The sequence below is a fragment of the Myripristis murdjan genome, chromosome 20 (assembly GCF_902150065.1).
Source record: "Myripristis murdjan chromosome 20, fMyrMur1.1, whole genome shotgun sequence".
Taxonomy (NCBI): Eukaryota; Metazoa; Chordata; class Actinopteri; order Holocentriformes; family Holocentridae; genus Myripristis; species Myripristis murdjan.
The window spans coordinates 8,962,915-8,981,637 of NC_043999.1; the positions used below are offsets into that span (position 1 = coordinate 8,962,915).

Genomic DNA, 18,723 nt, shown 5'->3' on the forward strand with positions numbered 1-18,723 from the left:
AAATTAAGGTTGTCATTGAAGGACCACAATGACGTAAGATACCCGGAAGTAAACGTCAAAACGTTTACGTCAAATTGTAGTCCTTCTGACCTCCGGAGGATCCATTTGGTGGTTAGCGAACTGCCGAAAGTTGAGTTGTGTAACAAGGGAAAACAAAAGGACACCGCTGTGGGAGGGCATATCCAGTTATCCAGAGGGTCTGTCCTCACACACTAACCCTCAGAACCCCCCGTCTAAATTTTTTTTGTTTTTATTTTTGATAATTCTGGAATAATGTTTTCACTTTCGACATCGTTTCAGCCACAGCAGGTAAGGCGACCTGATGTCAGCTTAGCGGCTAACAAGCTAACGTCAACTGTTTTGACAGTGACCGGCAAGAAGCAAACAGCCGCTCAGTCAACCAGTCGGAAGAAGAATAACAATGGGAAACGATTATTGATATCGTTTGTTACAATTCTCTGTCATGTTTTAGCTTATTTTTTTACGTAACCGTAGCCAGAAACATTGTCCGGTTACCGTTAGCTAGCTAGCGTTAGACAGCTTAAAAATCAGCCCATGCTTACGTCATCTGATTTGAATAGGCCCACTAGCACGTAAACCAGCTAACAAGCCTGCTGCGTGTTATCTTGCCCACACTGCTATACAGTTATATTATATTTGGATGTTAATGTAATGGTTGCTAGTCGATTAGAGATGAAGTGAGGTTACCTAACCCCGACCCGCATAGACCTTGTCTTATAAGGGACATACTGTTCTCCGTGTGCATGAGGCAGCGCAGGGAAAGGTTGGATAACACAGTCTGGTCTGCAGGAATGGGGCTATACAGCTGATGACATAACTGACCTACCCCACTGTCTGGGGAGAAAAATAAAACCCAGCCAAACTCCATAAAGCTGGAATACATAAAGTGAAAAGACTGTAATATATACATATGAGTGCACATAGGCATGGTGAATATTCTCCAGAGCTGGGGCCATATGTTTATGTCTCGAATGAATACTATCATGATTTTTGGGTGCCGATTTCATATATATCGCGATTCTTAAGTACTGCGATTCTACAAGTGTTATGATTACAATTAATCACAGGTCTTGTTATTTGAATTATCCTCCAGTTTGTGAATGCAAAGTTTTGTAAGAGTCTGATTATCTAAGAGGTCACGATAGGTCATGTTATGCAGTGATGTAAAGTTTAAGGTCTCACTACAGTGGGGTGGCTACTTTGGAGGCTAACATCTTCATTGGGCTCATTGAATCCACAAGAGCCCCATCTTTCCAGTCAAACCCAATTTATGCACTTTCAAGACTGTTTAGGGTCTAGTTTGCAGAAATACACCGTTTTAGGTATAAATAGCATATTTATAGGCTGCTGCATGCAAAAACTGCATGATTTGTGCCCCAAACTGTGTATGAGTAGCATGAGTTGGGCATGTCTGGAAAGGGGAGACCTGCGGGTGCCAACAGGACACATTTTTATTCAGGTCTCTTGAGGTGAGAGATCAATAGAGACTGTTGAAAATGGCCTTGCCAGGCTTTCCCTCTCCAAAAGTTAGTCTAAATTTGGAGCGAATATTCTCACTCTCTGGTAAAAGACATTTGTTCATCCATCCCTGTCTTATGTCTGTCCCAGATGATAGTGCCCCTCAGCCAACTCATCAATGCCCTCCACTCTCTGAAGAGCTCAGCCAGCTCTGCAGCCACAGCTTCAGTCCAGAGCCTCCACAAAGACTTCACTTCAGAGAGCAATCCATTACTCAAAGAGGTAAGATGTGCTGCATGGATAACACAGTAGACTTGGTTTGTTCTCTTGCTCTTATAATGCACTTTAATTGGTTTGAATCGGAAGTCAAGTTGCAGATTGTCATCGGTTTGATTATATTTATGGTGGCTGTCAAACAAATCATAAGTGAAATCATGTGGCTGTTGAGGTCAGGTATTTATTTGATAAAATTATATTATGCCATGGACAAGAATACTCTTTGACATTTCTGCGTTGGTCTCAGTAGGAAGATTTGATTGAGATTATTTGTGTTATGGCTAATATGGCTATAAGATACCATTAAAAGTCAAAACCTATTTACCCCAAGTTGTCCAGTGTAGCCAGCATTTATTTCTGTTTGGTGTGGTGCCTGAGAACAAAAATAATGTTGGTGTTGAAGCACCTTGTAAGCCCAAAATTTTAAGAATAAACCACAGGTGCACATGTTGTCTTTACTTGCTATTTTAAATAGATAAAACCATCAACAATTGCAACATAGCACTACGATTCAAATGTGTTATTTAGTCCCAAGGCAGCAGCAAAAAATGTATTTTGAACACTCCCTATTAGTCTGCCTGTCTCCCCCTTCATGCATAATCAGAACATTTACTCATAGTGAGTCCCTTTATCCATAGCACCTCATTGCTCTGTCATGACCTTAAATATTAATATCACAATATGATTTGGACATGCTAACCCATGCATATGAAATTCTTGGAACTGTGTGCCAGTGACCGTAATGAGCGCTTACACTCCACAGAGGATATTTTAGTCAGTCACTAAGGATGATCATGTTGTGCAATCTGTGTTGAAACGTCTGCAGACAATCAGTATGTGAGAGATGTCTAATGATGTGCTGTGTGTTTTACAGTTGCTGTAAAGAACAGCTTCTCGCCTAAAGAAGTGTGATGCAAAGTTATATATTCCCGGACTTACTGTTTTCTCACTGTTGCTGTCTTGTCTCTGTAGCCCACTGCGAGCCTCAGGGACTTGGGCCTGTCAGAGATCAGGGTTGGTCAGCTAGATGAACTGGTCAGCCGGTTACTGCCCACACCAGGACCAGAGCAGCCTCCCACTGCTCCCTCAGTATGGAGGACATCTCACATTTCTGCACACACTTTCTTCCAGAACAAACATGGTGAGCTGCTCAGTCAGATGAGTAGGAAAGGTTATCGTCATTCCAGCTTCAGTGTTTTCTTTCATAATACAGACAAAATCAAGCTTATGTCAGAAATGCTGCTATTGAGTTTGAGCCTGCTCCAATTTAACATTGTTGTCTGTTTATACAGGGTTCTCACACAGAAGGTTGGGGGTTTTTGGCTCACAGATATTCCACAGACAACACCACAGTCCTCTAAAAGATGTTTGCACAGAGCTACAATTCTTGCCAGGTGAGAAACTGACTGTGATTATTTAAGTGAGTTATTTCCATGTACAAACAGTGTGCTCAACATGAAGTCTTCTTTATCTTTCAACTTTATGTGTCCCCTAAGGACAACTGAATATGCAACATAATTGCATGTAAAATATAAAAGACATTAAAATCCACCCACATTAAATCTCGACTGATACACTAGAGCAATGATTAAGTATGTCAAACCCTATATGCATAATGTGTAATGACAAAAAAGCAACAGTATCATCACCACCACCATGCAAACCATGGTGTTGGGGGAAATTATCGAGATATTGTTTCATATATTTTCTTTTCAATTTGTTTTTCCTCTTAGTATGGGTCCAGCATCGGGGTTTCAAGACCCTTAGGTCAAAGACCAGACGAATGGAGTCTGGTTATGATGGTCCAGCGGATTCAGACACCTACACTCCATCCTTCATGAAGGTCAGTATGTCACTGCTTCATTCAAGCTTCTCAGGTTTTTTAACATAACCCTGCTAACAGGATGGCCTGTGTTTCCACTGTATCCGCTGCCCTGCTCTTGGTTGCTCTCTGGGAGTGTGATCACCAGTTGATTTTGTGGTTGGTATTTTATCAAACTGTCACACTGAGGTTAACAGGTGCTTCCTAGATGCCGAGCAAGCGCAGTGTAAATAAAAGTTGTACGTTTGCCCCAGATGTGCTCGTGACACAGTTTTTTATCTGAACGTCAGTGTTTGCTTTATGTGTGACCTAATGGGGTATTTTCAACTCAGATTTTGTGCCAACTTATCATTCTGCTGCACATTACCTCTCTCTCTCACACACACTCTCTCTCTCTCTCTCCTATCTGTCTCTTTCTTTTTTTCCCGGTAACTCTTTTTCTTTCACCCTCTTTAAAGTTTGACCCTCTCTTAGTTATATAATGAATGTTAAGCACCAGCTGAATACAGCCAAAACTTGTTTGTTTCAAACTGACAAATTGTGTGCACTGTGCAAGCCACTTTGGCTGATAACCACCATTATTTGGAGGTTACTTTGTAGTCCAAAACTCAATATATGTTCATTTAACATTTGTAAATTAAGCAGTGAAAGTAGCTGAATTTCAGAATCCAAAAAAGTCATTTTCTTGTCCTGCTTGAGCCATTTCTTTACCTCAGCATTTATTTCTCTCACAGGGATTGCTCCTGAAGGAAAAGGGACCAGAGGTTCAGTCACTGGACCAGGTGATGAAACAGAGGAGCCTTCCAGAGACCCAGCAGGAGGCCTTCAAGACAGGTTTCACCGAAGGCTTCATGAGATCCCAGGCTTACACTCAGAGGACACAAGGCAAGTGCCTTGCATGATCCACGTTTCATTGATTTAGCAAGAAGTCATGTAAAACCACATAAATCAAGCTTGGCAGTCATGGTTGCGTAACTGATACTATTAGCAGTTCCACCAAGTCCTCATTGGGTGGCAGTGCTGAGTTGAAATACAGAGAGATCTCATGACTGACATAAAGAATCTCTCACCTAACCTTTTGTTTGTCTCTGCTTATTTTGACAGACTCGTTGAGGAGGACCAGGTTGATCCTATTGGTCCTCCTCCTTGTTGGCATCTACGGCCTGTCAAGAACCCCGTTTCTATCGGGTAAAGGGTCCTTTTCTGATACTGGTTTGTTTCAGTTTTCATTCATTCCTATGCTTGCATATCAACATGTAACCCTACATGCACACACCTGTATAATTGAATGTTTCACAGGAAAGTGGTCAGGGGCGCAAAGGACAAATATTGTGATGCAGTGTTTATTTAACAGGGCTACCATTAGGCTTACGGCTCGGGAAACAGTGCAAGAGATTTCTGTAATTGTGTGCATGTAGGGTTTGACTTATGCTGTTGTTAAATTCTCATTTATCAACTCTATGTTTTTGTATTTGTTCTGGGATTATATTTAATACTGTAGAAGTGATAATTGTGGAAAAGCAGTGCACTGAATATTCACATTTATTCTTGGTACAATAAGCATTATGCGTATGATAAACATCAGTTGTATCCTGTGTGATCATGAGAGATAAAGAAGGGGAGTCGTTTTGCTGAATAATTTGTGTGGTTTTTGGATTCCACAGTGAGGTTCCGCACCACGTCTGGTCTTGACTCGGCAGTAGACCCCATCCAGATGAAGAATGTGACATTTGAGCATGTCAAGGGAGTGGAAGAGGCAAAGAACGAACTTCAAGATGTTGTTGAGTTCCTGAAGAACCCCCAGAAGTTCACCGTTCTGGGTGGAAAGCTACCTAAAGGTGGGCCAGTCTTATTTTCTCTTCTTTTCCTCTCTTTCTAGTGTCACCAAATAGCCTAACTTAACAGTTTATGCAGATATTCTAGTGCTTCATCACCAAATATGTTTGCTGTTATCCTGTCAGGGATCCTCCTGGTTGGTCCACCAGGAACAGGAAAGACTCTGTTGGCACGTGCTGTGGCTGGGGAGGCTGATGTGCCTTTCTACTATGCTTCTGGATCAGAGTTTGATGAGATGTTTGTGGGTGTTGGTGCGAGCCGTATCAGGAACCTCTTCAGTAAGTTTGTTTGCTGACAAATTGCTCCGGATTCAGTCTCATTTGAAAAATTGCTGTTAATTGAAAGATGTTTCTTCCTAACTATAATCTCCCTCTCTCTTTCATTCTTAATTTGCAGAGGAGGCAAAAGCTAATGCTCCTTGTGTAATCTTCATTGATGAGCTGGACAGTGTTGGTGGAAAGAGAATTGAGTCTCCTATGCATCCTTATTCCAGACAAACAATCAACCAGCTGCTTGCTGAAATGGATGGGTTAGTCTTCAGACATTTCCAGTGAACTTTTATCTACCTTCCTCCTCCTCTAACTTACTATAACAAATAGCATAAAGAGAAAATGTTTATTTTTTTACTCTGCGTAGGATGGATTTAATGTACAATTGCTAGAAGGACCATCACCTGCTCTTCTTATTCTCAGTGTTTTGGTATTTTACAGGTTTAAACCAAATGAAGGCGTCATCGTTATTGGTGCTACAAACTTTGCAGAGGCTTTGGATAAGTAAGTTTACATTTCAGTGAAACACTTTCACAGACATTTCTGTGAAGTTAATAATATTAATTAGCAAGAATAGTGCTTTAATAGACAAATTTCATACAAACTGTAGGATTTCAGCTGGCTACGCTGCAATATGGGCCATCATGACTATCAAGAGGGGAAAAAAATGCATCATGGAAACATAACAAACATATGAAAATGCTGATCTAGATTTTACAGAAATGATTACCACTGCTACATTTGCCCACCAGTTTGCCACATTTGTCTTCAAAGATGCATTAGGCTGTTTCCTCCTCGTGGCCTTGTCCTAGTTTCAGTCTGATACTGTTTGAATGGAATTGTTTCATGTACACAAAGAGCAAAGCAAACACTATCAATCTAAACTGACCATTGACCCATGTTACATCACCAACAAGGCAACAAGCACAACCTTTTACACTGATAATAGTTTGAATTTCTCATACTGTATGCACTTTTGTACTCATCAACATGTCATGCAGTGTAAAAACAAATAAGAAAAAAGTGTCACTCTAACTTTAACTTGATGCAGAATTGAAAACAACCAGTGTTTCAGTTTTCTTTATTTGAAATACTGGGCAGCCACTTTGATTATTTATCACTACTGTAAGCTTCATGCATGACAGGTGCTGGCTTGTGCTACACCACAGGAACTTCTCAGAACAAGTGTTACAGCTTAATTTTGCATGACATTTTCATCATACGTGGCAAGTTTTGTGCATTTCAAAGCCTATGACAATGAGTCACCACAAATGTTTGTTGTTACACTTACAGAAAAAGATGTTAAAAGATATTCACTCCCAATGCATAAATGATGTAGGACTCAGTTGTGAAACTATGTCAAGCAATTTAACGGAATGGTGTGTATCCTTTTGTCTAAATTTCTGCTGTTTTGTATTTCAGTGCTCTGGTGAGGCCAGGAAGGTTTGACATGCAGGTGACAGTCCCTCGTCCGGACGTGAAAGGACGCACTGAAATTCTCAACTGGTACCTGTCCAAGATCAAAGTGGATCCTGGTAGGTGTCAGCCTGTAAACTGCATACAAAATCAAAGATGTGCGTAGGATTTTCATAGAAAGCCGCTTATCAGGAAATTAAAATTTCTCCAGTTGTTATATAAAAGAGTGACTTAGGAAGAAGTTCTTAGAGAACTTCAGAGCAGATCCCTTATTTTTCCTGTACTGCCAAAGAAGCAATTGTTCTTGTTGACCCTGACAGCCTTCATCAACTCGACTCTTTCTCTATTGTCTTTGTTCTTTTACAGATGTGGATGCGGAGATCATTGCCCGGGGCACAGTGGGCTTCTCAGGGGCGGAGCTGGAGAACCTGGTGAACCAGGCGGCCCTAAAGGCAGCCGTGGATGAGAAAGAGATGGTCACAATGAAGGAGCTGGAGTTTGCCAAGGACAAGATCCTCATGGGTGAATACACAAAGCACATAGCTCTGCCCTGCAGCCCACCTTTAATAGAGCATCACATGAGACAGATTAACCACACACGCTCTCGTTAAGAGGCATTCTGGACAGAAAGAATGTCAGATCAATGCATGTCGTCTGTCGTTTTATTCTCTTGAACTGAACTTTTCCCAGAATTTGGTGGTCCAGGTCTCAGACTATGGCCTGTTAACAGCAGCATCAGTGGCTTACATTCAGAAATTTACCTGTCATTTTCTAGTAATGATGTTTTTCATTTCAGGCCCTGAGAGGAGGAGTGTAGAAATTGACAAGAAAAATAAGACCATCACAGCCTATCATGAATCTGGTCACGCCATTGTTGCTTACTACACCAAAGATGCAATGCCCATCAATAAGGCCACCATCATGCCAAGAGGCCCAACTCTCGGTCATGTGAGTGCTGTTTGTGGCCTTTCGATACAACTTGGTGTCCTTACCAGTAAAGTCAGTGTCACTTTTTGTAACCACATCCTAAAAATGATTCGTATTCTCTTGGTTTCTCTCTTGCCAGGTTTCCATGCTGCCAGAGAACGACCGCTGGAGCGAGACTCGTGCCCAGCTGCTGGCTCAGATGGACGTCAGCATGGGCGGCCGAGTAGCAGAGGAGCTCATCTTTGGAGATGACAACATCACTACTGGTGCGACATTAAGAACAGTTGTTCTAGTTGAGGTTCACTGAAACATTTGTTGATTGTGTGGTATTTTCAGTGTGCTTTTGACATCAAAAATAATTAAAAAGATTAATTATATAAGTTATGATCTATTTAATGCATTCATAAAATTTAGAAAATTATTGGGAGCAGCTACGAAATAAGCAATTTTGGGTACTTATAGTTATTAAATTTGGAGTACATTGGATTAAGGTTAAAACAAGAAACTTCAGCATGCAATGTATCATGTTGTTCTAATGAACCCGAAAGAATAGTATCTTCAAGATAAGAAAATAATCTCTAATGCTGTCAGTGTTTGTAAATCTCTATATCTTGTTAAGAATTGTGATAATTACAGAATTACTGTGCTACAATATAATAGTCTGTGTATGATGAAAGATATTGTATGCTGAGGTTCTTAACAATGTACTGTTTTAATTGCAAGCTTTCCCTTCTGTTGTGCATTGCAGGAGCATCCAGCGACTTTGACGGAGCAACCAAAATTGCAAAAATGATGGTGACTAGGTTCGGAATGAGTGACAAGGTGAATTTTTCATTTTTAAATTTCTGTTTTTATTTGTAGACTCCGTATCCACAAACATAAAAGGCACAGTTTGCCACTAAACAATGCTCTTCTTAGGCTTCTATATGTTTTGGCAGGGATTTCATTGTAAGCCTTTGCAAGCAGCCACACATTCCAGACTTTACTCCCACTTCCACCATAATCCCATCCACAGCCCTTTGCTCTGACTTGATCCTGAGAGATTTGTGCAAGTATTACTCAGCATGCACGTACTAGTCTCAGCCCACTGGTGCTTTACATGAGCAGAGCAAAGTGTAAATCAGGATTCACATACTTCATGCTTCAAAACAAATTTTAACTCTGAGCAAAACAGACACATCAGCACACTCTACTTTTTATCTCTTTCTGCCTCGATTCACTGGTCATCGGCCATCGAGGCCCAAAAGTATGCAAGTTTTCACTCTTACTAAACACTACAGACAACAACACAGGTTTTCATTTAGAATGAAAACCTGTGTACACACGATAAGACATGGTTGGGAACCATTGCCCTACTTAACCTACACTGTCACCCCTAACATCACCATGTCATACTGTTACACCGAAGACACTGCAGTGCTCTGTGTGGCCTCTAAAACAAGCCCTCACAGCCTTACAATGCTCAGTAATCATTAGTGCTTGCTCCATAAGAGGTATACTGTTTCTCTAACCCGAGACTAAATCTCTTTGTGTTTTGCTGCAGCTTGGTGTCATGACCTACACTGACCTCTCCAAGCAGAGCCCCGAGACGCAAGCTGCCATCGAACAGGAAGTGCGAGCTCTACTGAAGGTGAGTTTCACTGTATCACTTTCAGCTTCAATATACACTTTTACTGATTTTTTCTGCTCAACAGTGATATGTAAAGATCCATCAAATAATTTATCACATGACCCGATTTATCCAACTGTCATTCACTGACATTTCCCTTCCATCCAGGACTCATATGAGCGAGCTAAGAACATCCTGAAGACCTACAGTAAGGAGCACAAGAAGCTAGCCGATGCCCTGCTGACATATGAAACACTGGATGCCAAAGAGATCCAGATGGTGCTGGAGGGCAAATCACTTGACCACTAGATACCTCAGCAGAAAAGACATTTTAGACTTTGTTTCCATGTATATATGAAGCTGTGTAATGGAGCATAGGCCTTTTCAAGGCCTTGATGCTCATTCAGCTCTTTGTATTTCCCTCATTATCAATGTAAAGATGACATTGGGTCACCCCATATACATATATACATTTTTATTTAATATTGATTTGACTTGTGTAGTGGAGACCTCCTGTTTCAGTGCTATTTTAAACTGTCTCTCATTTGCATTGGACAGATAATACATTTAATGCAAAGGCACTTTGGACTTTTGCCGTCTACAAGTTTGAATACTTTGAATCACAAACGACTTTGCTGAAGTTTCAGGAAAGTCTACTTTAATTTGATATACCAAAATCTTGTAATTGGTATATTACCAAGACTATGAGGCAAAAGAATTGGCCACAGATGAGTCTTCATTCAGGTGAAATAAAAATTATATTTTCACTTTTTTTCTATTTCGTTTTTTTAGGTGAACACCATAGAACCTTAAAGTATATAGAGAATGTGCTATTTCACTGTAGCCAGATACCAGCAATCTTCGTCATCTTTTCATGGTTGAGCTCTCCATATTCTCTATTTCATGTCCCTAAATTACATATTTCAATTGCATCTATTAAACACATTTTTGTTTTTATTTATTTAAGTGCCCAAAGTGTGTCATCTTTTCTTAAATTAGTGGTAGGCCCTTGTGCAATTTGAAGCTCAACCTCTACTTGACATATGAGGGGAATTGTATATACTGTGTGTATAAGGATCAGGTTTGTGCTTCTGTCTGTTTCACAGAATTAGAAATGGACCTTACTGAAGCTCAAATAAAGGTTATTCTAAACATGAGTGTATTTTGGAGTGCATTTTTTATTTGAAAACAATGATAAATAGATGGAATTTTAATGATAAGGTGAAGTTGAACCTTCATTATAAATTAAGCAACCTGACATCCTACATTTATTTACAGAGGCAACTATTTTTTAATCGCATCTGTATCTGCAGACTAAATTGTAACTTTCCTTGTGTGTCCATTTATTTAATGTGTGGATTTCTAAGACTATCTACAATTAATTTAATGGTTAAGCTGGTGTTAAGTATTAAAAAGACACCAAAGCCTTCAGAAGAAAACGGGTTAACATTCAATTAAGATTTCTGGTCTAGATTTGAAGATATTACATAATATGTGCCTTATAGCCAAGTGGCCCTAAAAGACAAATTATTGCACATTAATTTAATTGGAATTTACTATTTTTTCTCTTTTGTCTTTGCATTTTTACTTTTATCCCCTATTACCACAGTGACATCTACTAACAGTAATGGCATCATCAGAAAAATAACAATGTAACTCTACTAACAATGACCAGTGACAGAGACATTTGAGAGAAAGCTAGTAGTTGACATCCACCATCTTCTTGTCAGCCTGCATAACAGAACAAAAGCTTATTTACCACTGATTATAGATCATATACTCTTAACCTGCAATTAGTGTATTTAGTTACAAATGAAGCTGACTCAGAATAATACACAATTGAAACAAGCCAATCTATTGTCTATCTACTCTGGCCCATTTGTTTCGTTGGCTGCAACAGTGCTTATAAAGGCTCATGGAGGGACAGCAGCAACAGTTGGGCCAAGACAGCAACCAGGACTAAAGGACTATGAAGCTTCACTGTAAGATGGCTGGGAATGGCAAACTTTCACCTTGGGTTTCACAATGACACACCAAAGAGCTCTACTCCTCTGCTTAGGCAGATTATAACCAAATAAATTATGGAGGACACAGAAGATGACATAGCCGTTGTTGGCATTGGATGCAATTTCCCCGGAGGTAAGATTTCTGAAACAAGATGCACTAACAGGAATTTAGAAATTTTTTGACATTAATGTTTTTTTCAGTTCAGAGTGAATTTAAGAGAAAAAACTACTATGTGCTTTTGTTTCTAGGAGAGGGCTTGGGTAATTTCTGGAGAGTTTTATTAGAAGGAAAGAACTGTGTGGTAGACATTCCTGAGGAGAGGTTTGACAGCGCCTGTTGGTTTGATCCTGATGATAGCAAGCCTGGAAAGACACAGACAACCAGAGCTGCTCTCATAAATGGGTAAGCTCTAGACACAAATTTGTATAATCAGTGTGATATCTGTGTAAAGAGATTTGGTACAGATTCCTCTCTTGAAAAGTCATGCATTTATGGTGGATGCTTCCATCTGTCTCTCAGGTTTAACGAGTTTGATCACAAGTTTTTTGGTATCACTGAAGCTGAGGCTGACTTCATGGACCCTCAGCAGAAACTCCTTCTGCAGTGTACGCACAGGGCATTGGAAGATGCTGGAGTGGCTATGGAGACCATCAGTGGAAGCAGAACTGGAGTTTATATAGGTAGCCACTACTACTCTGTGATACATGGCAAAAAATGTCAGTTCAATTTAATGACATTAAAATCATGACCGGTCTGTGCTGAATTTGTTGTTGCAGGTCTTATGAACAGGGACTATGAGAACCTCCTAAGCAACAGTGCTAGCACAATAACCCACTACAACGGCACCGGGACAGCTATGAGTGTTGCTGCCAACAGAATATCCTTCACCTTTAATCTCACTGGCCCTTCCTTTGCCATCGACAGTGCCTGCTCTTCCTCACTGGTGGCTCTGCATACAGCCTGCCAGGCTATAAAACTAGGTGTGTTTCCTTTATTCAATCAGTCAAATATTCACATACAAAATTATTTGGAATTATAATTTGGAAATGGTTTTTAAATATTTTTCATTTTACCTCAACTAGGAGACTGTGAGATGGCGCTATGTGGAGGTGTCAGCTGTATCATAGAGCCAAGAGTGTTTGTTGCTCTCAGCAAGGCGAAGATGATCTCCCCTGAAGGAACCAGCAAACCTTTCTCCAGCAGAGCAGACGGCTATGGCAGAGGAGAGGGCTGCGGGGTAGTTCTGCTGAAACCACTGAAAAATGTAGGTACAATATAGTCTTTGTTTTCACATCTAATTCCTGTCATTGAGAAAATGCACATTCATACAGATAACAGATAATTTGACTTTCTATACAAAGGCTGTAAGAGACTTCAATAAGATTTGGGGTATCATCAGCAAAACTGCTGTCAACCAAGATGGTCACACAGTCTCTCCAATCACCAAGCCCTCCGTGGTTCAACAAGAGGAGCTCCTGCGCAGCATCTACTTGGAGTCTGATCTTGCAAATGTCCAGTACATAGAGGCACATGGGACTGGAACCCCAGTTGGAGACCCAACAGAGGCAACAAGCATCTCCAACGTCATTGCTAAAGCCAGACCTCCAGGTTCAGAGACGCTTCGCATTGGGTCTGTGAAAAGCAACATTGGACACACAGAATCTGCAGCTGGAGTGGCAGGGCTCATTAAGGTACTCTTAATGATGAAGCATGAAACCATTGTTCCCACAGTTTTTTATTCTGAACACAGTGCCAGTATAGATGTACAGGCCCTGAGCATAAAAATTCCAACCAAAGCTGAGAAATGGGAGATAAATGGGTCATTAGTGAGGGTAGCTGGGATCAACAGCTTTGGGTTTGGAGGAACAAATGCACATGCAATTGTAAAACAACACAGGCAAGATACCATTCCCAAACTGATCCCTCATGCCTGTCGAATGCTCTTTGCAATTTCTGCAGCTACAGAGAAATCGTTGATTTCGTCCCTCACTGACACTCACCAAAGACTTTGCAGAGGTGAAACAGTTGACATACAGGCATTATCGTATACATCAGCATGTAGGAGAAGCCATTACAAACACAAATATAGGAGAGCCTTCTTGACATCTTCCCTCTCGGATCTAGACCATCAGCTGACATCGGCGCTGACCAAGAAAGTTGAGCCAACTAAGTCAGACATCCGATTAGTCTTTGTGTTTTGTGGGAATGGGGTTACCTACAAGGGTATGTGTAAGCAGCTTCTTAGAGAGGTGCCTATCTTCAGAGAGAAAATCAGAGAAGTTGATAATCTCTTCCAGAAATATAAAGCCACCAGCATCAGGCAAAAGATTGATGATGATTATGACAATGATGATTACACCAAGCCAGATGTTGTCCAGCCACTTCTTTTTGCCATTCAGGTTGGCATCGCCAGCCTTCTACAGCACTGGGGTATCAAACCTGATGCCGTTCTCGGGCACTCTGTTGGAGAGGTTGCTGCTGCCCACTGCTCTGGCCTCTTGTCACTTGAGGATGCAGTGAAGGTGGTACACCACCGCAGCACTCTCCAGAGCAAGGTCACAGGAGGGAAAATGCTTGTGGTCAGTAATGTGGCAGTTGAAAAAGTTTTGAAAGTCCTTCCCACCTTCTCTGGAAAAATATGTGCAGCAGCTTTCAACAGCCCTCAGTCCTGCACTCTGTCAGGGGATGCAGATGCTATAGACACCCTCCATCAGGAGATGAAGACCACATTTACAGATAAAAATCTCCTCCTCCATGTCTTAGATGTTCCAGCTGCATACCACAGCCATATGATGGATCCCATAGTAGATGATATTGAGAAAAGTATTGATTCTCTGGCTGTCAACAACATGGAGTGTGAACTTTTTTCAACAGTCACTGGAGAAAAGTGTTCAGATGGCAACTTTGTCACAGGCAGATACTGGGCAAAGAATATCAGAGAGCCTGTTTTATTCAAGCAAACACTGCAGGCTGCAACCAAGGACGGGCACTCAAAGAGAAATGTGATCTTTGTAGAGATTAGTCCTCGTAGGGCTCTCCAAAGGAACATCCATGAGACTTTGGGAGGAGACCACATAGTTCTCCCCTCAGTGCAGCCAGAGAAGGATTACAAGACAATTCTGTGTACAGTAGCAAAACTATTTGAACTAGGCATTCATGTAGACTGGCATAAGCTCTACAGTGGTAGCGAAACTTTGCCAACAGCTTTTCCAGTCTATCAGTTTGATAACTTGAGGAAAGAAGTATGTTTTGAAGCTGTAAGGAAAGGAAATGAAACAACTGTTTACTCTCACCATCCACTGATATCCCAGGTAAAACAGGATAAGAAAGAGTACAAGTGCGACCTCTCATTAGAGACTGCATCATACCTTTGGGAGCATAAAAACAATGGTGTCACTGTCGTGCCAGGGGCATTGTATGTTGAACTAGCTTATGCCTCAGTGATGGCAAGTTTAAGACCAAAGAAGCCCACTTCCTTGCTCCAGCTCTGTGTACATTTCAGCAGTCTACTCACACTCAGTTCAAACTCTTATGAACTGAAAGTAACACTGAACCACAGAGAGAATGAGACTACATTTAAAATACAGTCTCCCTCATCAACACATGCATTTGGCACGTACTGGTGTGCAAAGAGCCAGCCATTGATAGAGCAACAATCCATTTGCCTCGACATGATCTCCCAACGTTGCAAATTGGTTATGACAAGAAAAGAAATCTACTCGATTCTTTGTCGAGCAGGATTTGAATATGGCTCTGTCTTCAAACAGCTTGATGACGTACATTTTGGAGATGAATTCAAGGAAGCTGTGACAACATTTCAAGTCCCTGGTGAGATACTGACACACCTTCATGATTATTTTATCCACCCTGTGTTACTGGACTATTTCCTGCAACTGACTGCAGTGGTAGCAATGGGAAAGCTAACCACCAAACAGGGATTCCCCTCAGGAATTGGAAGTGTGGTCATGTCAGGACCCCTACAAGAGGAAATGGTCATGTATTTAAGAGCAACTCATGAGACTCCAGACTTCCTTGAAGTATGTGGCTGCTTCTCCACAAAAGAAGGGCATGTACTGGTGGAACTTAAACAGGCGAGGATCTCATTTTTGGGTCATCCCTCAAATGTTGCCAAGTCACTTTTCTTTCACAATGAAATAATCTCAATTTCGAACGAGATAGACTTCAACTGCAAAATAAAGGCCATCGTTTTTGAAGACAAACTAGGAATTGCTAAAGCACTTAGACCCTATTTACACCCAGAATCAACAATGGTGAAGACCAGAGACCACTGGGTGTCAGATCAGCTTCAGGGCGTAGTGTTTAACTCACTCCACAATGGAGCTGATTTGGATGAGGTTCTTTTCATTTGGGGTGTACAGGACCTCAGTCACCTGTCATCCGAGAAGACACTGGAATGCTTAGTTACTTGCTGTGAGCTGTTTCGCCAGATTATTTTGATCTTGAAAGCGAGCAAACGCTCATACACAGTCCGGGTCATAACCTATAGATCGACAGAGAGGACTGTAGACCATATCAGTCCTGGTTTTGTGTTGTCTGGTCTGACTAGGGCCTGTGCAGCAGAGATCCAAGGTCTCTCTTTTCAGCTGATTGATCTTCCCTCTGTGACCAGCGAAGACATTCAAGCTCTGGTTCATGTGATAAACACCTGCAAGCAACAAGAGGTCATGATCAGCCAAGGGCAGGTATCAGCAACAAAAATAGTGCGAACCCCAATAACAGACATGGCTTTATGCGAAGGTGATTTGCACTCAATGCATATGGGGGACTTTGTCCTACAGACTGCTGATCCATACAAAGTGGCAAAACTGTGTGCCATCCCCTGTGATGCACCTAGAAATTTTGTCCAAGAGAATTCAGTTGAAATTCAGCTAATGAATATATGTGTGCATTCCTCTGATTACTTTCCTGTCAGCACTTCACATTTGAACTTCAGCGAGACAATGTATTGGAACAAGCACACGTCTCAGAGTCACACTCTTCTGGCTTTAGATTTTAGTGGTATTGTCACAGCTATTGGGAAAAATGTTCATGACCTCAAAATAGGAGATCATGTAGTGTCTTGTTACCCAGTAGCTGCCACTTCAAAGGTTGTGATTCCTGAAGCAGTGTGCTACAACACAAGCAGACTTCCATTTCTGAGAGGGACCCCGTGCATGTCTTACTTTGTGTTGGCATGGGAGATCCTGCAGAGATTGCTACCTGAGGTAAAACAAAACAGGAAGTTAGCCATCATCTCCTCCACTCCAGCTTCTAGTCTGATGAAAGTTTTAGCTCTGACCGCAAACAGGTCAGGGTGGAATGTCACCTGTCAGTCATGTTTCCAGAGGGAACTCCTGAATATTGATCAATGCCATGCATTCATTTTTCTGCCACCATTTGATATGAGTTTGCAGGGCATAAATGAAGGAGGCAGCTTGGAGAGACACATTATTTTTTTGTGTAACAATCAAATGCTTTCTTCGCCCTCTGCAAAAAAATCTGCATGGGAGAGTGAACACATGCATGTACACAAACTTAATGTGCCCTATGTTTTCCAGAGATTCAATCTAAAAACACAAAAAAGAAAGATATTACAGTGGTTAATGTCATTAGGCTTTGATACAGTACCTTTACCTCTGAAAAGTGGTATGTTTCAGTTCCCAGGCAGAAGAGAAGCTCAGACTAGTGTAGATGTTGAGTCCTACTTTACAGCAAAAATTGTACAGCAAGTAGTTTTAGATCACAAAGGATCAAACTGTCCAGTATCTGATATACCTTTGCTAACAGGGTCAAGGCAACTGTTTAGACAACGCTTTGTCTACATTGTAACTGGAGGGCTCTCTGGTTTGGGACTTGAGACTGTCAAATTTATTGCTAATAAAGGTGGAAGCTGCATTGCAACACTTTCCAGACGCATTCTGTCAGACGAAACACAGTTTGAGATGGAAACGCTCCAGAAAAGATGTGGGGTGACTATCATGAATGTCCCTTGTGACGTTTCTGTGTCAAGGCAAGTGGAGGAAGCAATCTCAAAGATAAGACAAAGGTTCCCACTGTGTCCAATCAAAGGAGTGTTTCACAGTGCTGCAGTTTTACATGATACACTACTTGAAACCCTTGATGAGTCCCTCTTCCAAAAGGTGTTAAAGCCTAAAGTTAACGGGGCTCTAAATCTTCACTATGCAACACTGCATGACAAACTGGATTTCTTTGTGTGTTACTCCTCCATCTCTTCCTTCATTGGCAATGCCTCACAGTGTAACTATGCAGCAGCCAATTCCTTCCTAGATGCGTTCTGTAATTATCGGAGAAACCTTGGACTTGCTGGACAGTCAATCAACTGGGGTCCTTTGAACCTCGGTCTCCTGTTGAACAAAGACCATTTCCAAAGGTTCCTGGAGGCAAAAGGGATGATGATTATGGATGTATGTGAGGTTCACGAAGCTCTCGAAAAGTGCCTGCTGATGAACAGACCACAGCAAGTTATATGCAAGTTCAACTTCAAAAATCTGAACAATCATGTTCTTTCACAGAATGCCTCTCTCAAAGAGCGGCTGTCGCCTTTGGTGGAAATGGAACTGAAGCATAATTTAACGAGTGAGCACAGGGTTCAACATTTATCCTCTATACATGAAAATGTAAGGACAATTGTCAGTGAGATAAGTGACATTGGTGTAGATGAGCTTGATGATGACTCATCTCTTTGTGCCCTGGGCATTGACTCGATGTTGGCCATGACTCTGCAAAACAAGATTTTCCAAGAGACAGGTGTGAATGTGCCTTTGGTGAGAATACTTGACCCCAGCTGTACACTGAACACATTGGTAACCTTTGTAAGAGGCAGTGGATAATTGTGTGTTATATTTCAAAGGATTATTTGAATCATTATATGATGACATATGCTTTTCTGCTATATTTCTTTAGAGCATGAAAATGCATTTAAGCTTAGCTCTGGCAAGGAGACTTCTGTTTCACTGCTAATCGCTGTCTACTTAATATGGGTTGAAGGAGTCTGCTACTTATGGTTGCATAAGCCCAAGATTGTTTAGATTTTATTTCTTTGCTTATTTTTCCATGTTTTT

At 41.2% G+C, this 18,723-nt stretch overlaps 2 protein-coding genes across 3 annotated transcripts; both read left to right on the plus strand.

Annotated features, from left to right (window-relative positions):
• The first annotated feature begins 76 nt into the window (after positions 1–76).
• yme1l1a (YME1-like 1a) lies at positions 77–10,791 on the plus strand. 2 transcript variants are annotated; one of them, XM_030079478.1, is made up of 18 exons: positions 77–309; positions 1,630–1,761; positions 2,728–2,896; positions 3,048–3,149; positions 3,489–3,598; positions 4,312–4,462; positions 4,682–4,789; positions 5,242–5,415; positions 5,539–5,691; positions 5,810–5,942; positions 6,124–6,186; positions 7,105–7,217; positions 7,465–7,620; positions 7,895–8,046; positions 8,165–8,291; positions 8,774–8,847; positions 9,569–9,655; positions 9,803–10,791. In XM_030079478.1, the coding sequence occupies exons 1-18, from the start codon at positions 274–276 to the stop codon at positions 9,941–9,943; spliced, it is 2,181 nt and encodes a 726-aa protein (XP_029935338.1). In that variant the 5' UTR covers positions 77–273; the 3' UTR covers positions 9,944–10,791. The 2 variants fall into 2 exon arrangements, with proteins under 2 accessions (XP_029935338.1, XP_029935339.1); XM_030079479.1 differs by having other exon boundaries at positions 4,682–4,765; positions 9,803–9,943.
• A 924-nt stretch (positions 10,792–11,715) lies between these two features.
• On the plus strand, positions 11,716–18,492 carry pks1 (polyketide synthase 1). The gene is made up of 6 exons (XM_030079685.1): positions 11,716–11,773; positions 11,890–12,043; positions 12,161–12,321; positions 12,418–12,621; positions 12,724–12,905; positions 13,003–18,492. The coding sequence occupies exons 1-6, from the start codon at positions 11,716–11,718 to the stop codon at positions 18,490–18,492; spliced, it is 6,249 nt and encodes a 2,082-aa protein (XP_029935545.1).
• Positions 18,493–18,723: the final 231 nt, after the last annotated feature.

What these genes read in the sequence shown, in the direction of transcription:
- yme1l1a (XM_030079478.1), top strand. Translation starts at nt 274, where the DNA reads ATGTTTTCACTTTCGACATCGTTTCAGCCACAGCAG. An exon ending in CAAGATCAAAGTGGATCCTG is followed by an intron (nt 7,218 to 7,464) that starts GTAGGTGTCAGC and finishes GTTCTTTTACAG; the next exon opens with ATGTGGATGCGGAGATCATT. An exon ending in AAGTGCGAGCTCTACTGAAG is followed by an intron (nt 9,656 to 9,802) that starts GTGAGTTTCACT and finishes CCTTCCATCCAG; the next exon opens with GACTCATATGAGCGAGCTAA.
- pks1 (XM_030079685.1), top strand. Translation starts at nt 11,716, where the DNA reads ATGGAGGACACAGAAGATGACATAGCCGTTGTTGGCATTGGATGCAAT. An exon ending in AGAGCTGCTCTCATAAATGG is followed by an intron (nt 12,044 to 12,160) that starts GTAAGCTCTAGA and finishes TCTGTCTCTCAG; the next exon opens with GTTTAACGAGTTTGATCACA. An exon ending in CAGAACTGGAGTTTATATAG is followed by an intron (nt 12,322 to 12,417) that starts GTAGCCACTACT and finishes TTGTTGTTGCAG; the next exon opens with GTCTTATGAACAGGGACTAT.